This window comes from Dioscorea cayenensis, unplaced genomic scaffold (assembly GCF_009730915.1).
Source record: "Dioscorea cayenensis subsp. rotundata cultivar TDr96_F1 unplaced genomic scaffold, TDr96_F1_v2_PseudoChromosome.rev07_lg8_w22 25.fasta BLBR01000958.1, whole genome shotgun sequence".
In the NCBI taxonomy this organism is placed as follows: domain Eukaryota; kingdom Viridiplantae; phylum Streptophyta; class Magnoliopsida; order Dioscoreales; family Dioscoreaceae; genus Dioscorea; species Dioscorea cayenensis.
In genome coordinates, this window is record NW_024087349.1 from 1 (window position 1) to 3,210 (window position 3,210).

The window sequence follows — 3,210 nt, forward strand, 5'->3', positions numbered from 1 at the left end:
TGATGTGATTTGCACACTTCTTAAAAATTAACAAACTAAATGATGAAGCTGGCCATCTCTAAAAGCAAAAGTACACATCTTGATCACTACCTTGCAAGTTAAAAGCAACAAACAAAAGATATTACAGGTACCTTTGGTGACACTAAATTAGTGTGGTTTCATGTTAAATTAATATTGATTAGTGCTTTTAGATAAAAGAAATATTTTGTTATTGGTTTAATGTTAATTGTATTGGTCATTATTTTTCTTGATAAAATTTTATGTGCAAGGCAATTGGAACAAGATAATTAAAAATAAACAGTACTACTAAACAAGAACAGTCTCATATTGGATAATTACAAAAATAAACAATAATATAAAATAGTGATAGAAGTTAAGTTCAATTGGCTTTAAACAAATATGTTCACGTTATATGTTGTCAACAAATGTCTTAACAATTAGAGTTTCGGATAATGAGCAAAAACTCAGGCAAAAGTGACTTGTAAATGACTTTAAGGACAAGGGTCCAGAGCAAAAGAAAGACAAATTACGATTGATTACATAAATGACTTTAAGGACAGTCGTCAAAGATGAACTGTAATATAAATAGTACTAAATGTGGTTTAATAGTCCAATTAAGGTTTAAGGTCTATTTGTTAGAACATCTGTTCATCAGCATGTTACACGAGATTCAACAATATGTTTATGATCTCAAAATATGTTCTACTACACTAATAAATCTGAGTTGAGCTTTTATAAACATTTTTAAAGTTAACTAGGCAGAGTTTGGTTTATGAGATTTGAACTTCACCTAATTTTAAAAATAAACTTGGTATATAATGATGATGATGATATCACAGTAGTTGAAAACTCTTAACACACTATCTTGTTTTTTCATTCCATCACAACCAGAAGTAATTCACAAGTAAAATACAAACATATCTAAAGCAAACACTGATCAAATTCAAAACAATATTGCAAGACTTAATAATTACTGTCCAATGATTGCAGGATTGAACCAGCGAGCACAACTATAGACTGAGCAAAATGCCTGCAAACTGGTAAGCAAAAGCAGCAAAATAGCTGCAAGAAATGTGAGGAACTGCCATGAACCAAAAACATACTTCTTCATGAACTTTGTAGTCTTCACTCTCCATCTACTGCTATAATATTTGTTCACATCTTCTATCACTTTATCAAGAAATGGCACTCTTGTAAGCCTAACAGATCTACTCATTGAATTCCACAGCTTAGCGACCTCATCGTCGCTCTTCATTTTGTTCAAGATAATCCCTCTTTCCCTTAGAAGCTTTACATCCTCATCAGTATCTATAATTCCATTCATTAACTCGGTATACCGAGTAAAAACAAGAGGTCCTGATGCCAATGATGATTCATAGGCTACCAAGTTCCTAAGTATAACTTCAGTGTTGTTGTCCAATTTAACAGTAGGAAGGTATAAGGTGACAGTCTTTAAATCAAATTGAATTGTGGTCATATCGGCTTTTGTCGCCGAGAAGCTAATGCCTGCATTGACAAGTTCCCTCACTGATGGAATCATGATCTCTTCTATCAATGGCTGCTTGCTGATGTTCTGATTTGAACTTGAGTTTTCGGTCTTCGAATTAGCACTTGTTTTCCAGAGAAGAAAAAGATATTCAACTGGTTTTTCAAGACAGAGAACACTGGCAGACTGGTGATTATCTTCCAGGTACTTTCACCAAGAACTTTATTGGTTTTGAGAACAGAACTTGCTTGATGTATTGTATAACCGATCCATTAAGGCCCGAAGCCGCTGTCCAACTTGCGTTGAAGAATTGTTTGATATGACTAGAATCATCATTATTAGTTTGATCAATCGATCCCCCGGCATCGTTTTGATCTTCATGGATATCTATAACTTCACAATTTTGTTCTTCAGGTTTCGGAACAAGAATGTAGTAGAGAAGCTCTAACAAATGAGCATGTCGAGTGACATCAATGCAAGGAAAATTTTGCATCATCTTGAATGGACAAAGGGCTCTCATGAATCCATTCAACATCAAAGTGAGCACATCATCTGCTTCTTGAAGTGATGAACATTGGAACTCCAAGCAAACTCTTAACAAGAATAGAGGCACTTGATTCTCTAACATCATAATGTCTCTTAGAATCATATTGTGAGCTGATTTCCTCCCTGCCTTGTCTACCAAATGAGACATTCTGGACGGCACTCGCCGGAGAACTTTACCTTCTTCCGGTGCATAACTTTGCAGAAATTCAAGCAAAAATGATGTGTCAACTATCATCATCCATGCTAGTGTTTCACCGTTAAAATCAAGATACCTATTCAATATAAAGATACAATTTTAGATCTCTCATCCTATTAGCTTAAGCTTTACCATCTAGAATAAAACAAAGACAAACAAACCTGTGATAATGTGCGCGAGTAATATGTTCAAGTTTAATAAAGTGCCCGACAACTTGTTGAAATTTTTGGCCATGGAGTTGTTTTTGAGCACGCTTAGCTGCCGAGAGCTTGTACCGTTCCATCTCATAGAGTTCCGGTTGCCAATGATGATATGGACCGAGGGCGATGAGTTGCGGAACAAAGGCTTCAGGTTTGCTAACTCTCAGAGCCTTCGGCACCTTGAAAATTGTCACAGGGATGTCGTGATCATCTTCGGTGCTTTCCTCAAGATGTCGACGGATTTGAATAACCCACCGAAGCTCATCAAAGAGATGGTTGGAGTTAGATGGTTGTGAGGATTGGTTTGAAGAATCCATTGATGTATTATTTGAGAACTCTTGTGGTATTACTATACTGTATACTTTCTTTTTGTAGTGCTTGTGGTTGTGTTTGTGAATTGAGGATGGCAACGTGAATATTTATATATTTATGCAAGTGTAAATGCTTGCTTTAGGTAGGTGAAGCATAGCAATTGGTCTGTGTTGTGATTAATTATTCAAACAATGTGATACATGTTCATAATATTTCGGAACGCAATTTCATTGCACAATACTATATGTCAACAACTTCCTAGAAAAATCCACAATATTTCTTTCTTCCATTTTATTTTATTTATTTAATTTTTCTTTGTTGGCTTTCTTACCTCAACTCTCTGTGGCTTGCTAGTCAAAGAAATTGACTATTTTGAAATAAATTCATAAAACTATTAGGATTTTTTAAAAAAACTTATTTTACTTCAATGTGAAATCAATATTATTGCTATTATTACTTATAAAAGGTTA

The 3,210-nt window shown here is 34.5% G+C and overlaps 1 protein-coding gene across 1 annotated transcript; it reads right to left on the reverse strand.

Moving 5' to 3' along the window:
• Positions 1 to 970: 970 nt before the first annotated feature.
• On the reverse strand, positions 971 to 2,769 carry LOC120255344 (putative UPF0481 protein At3g02645). The gene is made up of 3 exons (XM_039263188.1): positions 2,390 to 2,769; positions 1,752 to 2,304; positions 971 to 1,693 (listed from the first exon to the last, which is right to left on the reverse strand). The coding sequence occupies exons 1-3, from the start codon at positions 2,743 to 2,745 to the stop codon at positions 971 to 973; spliced, it is 1,632 nt and encodes a 543-aa protein (XP_039119122.1). The 5' UTR covers positions 2,746 to 2,769.
• Between the last annotated feature and the right edge of the window lie 441 nt (positions 2,770 to 3,210).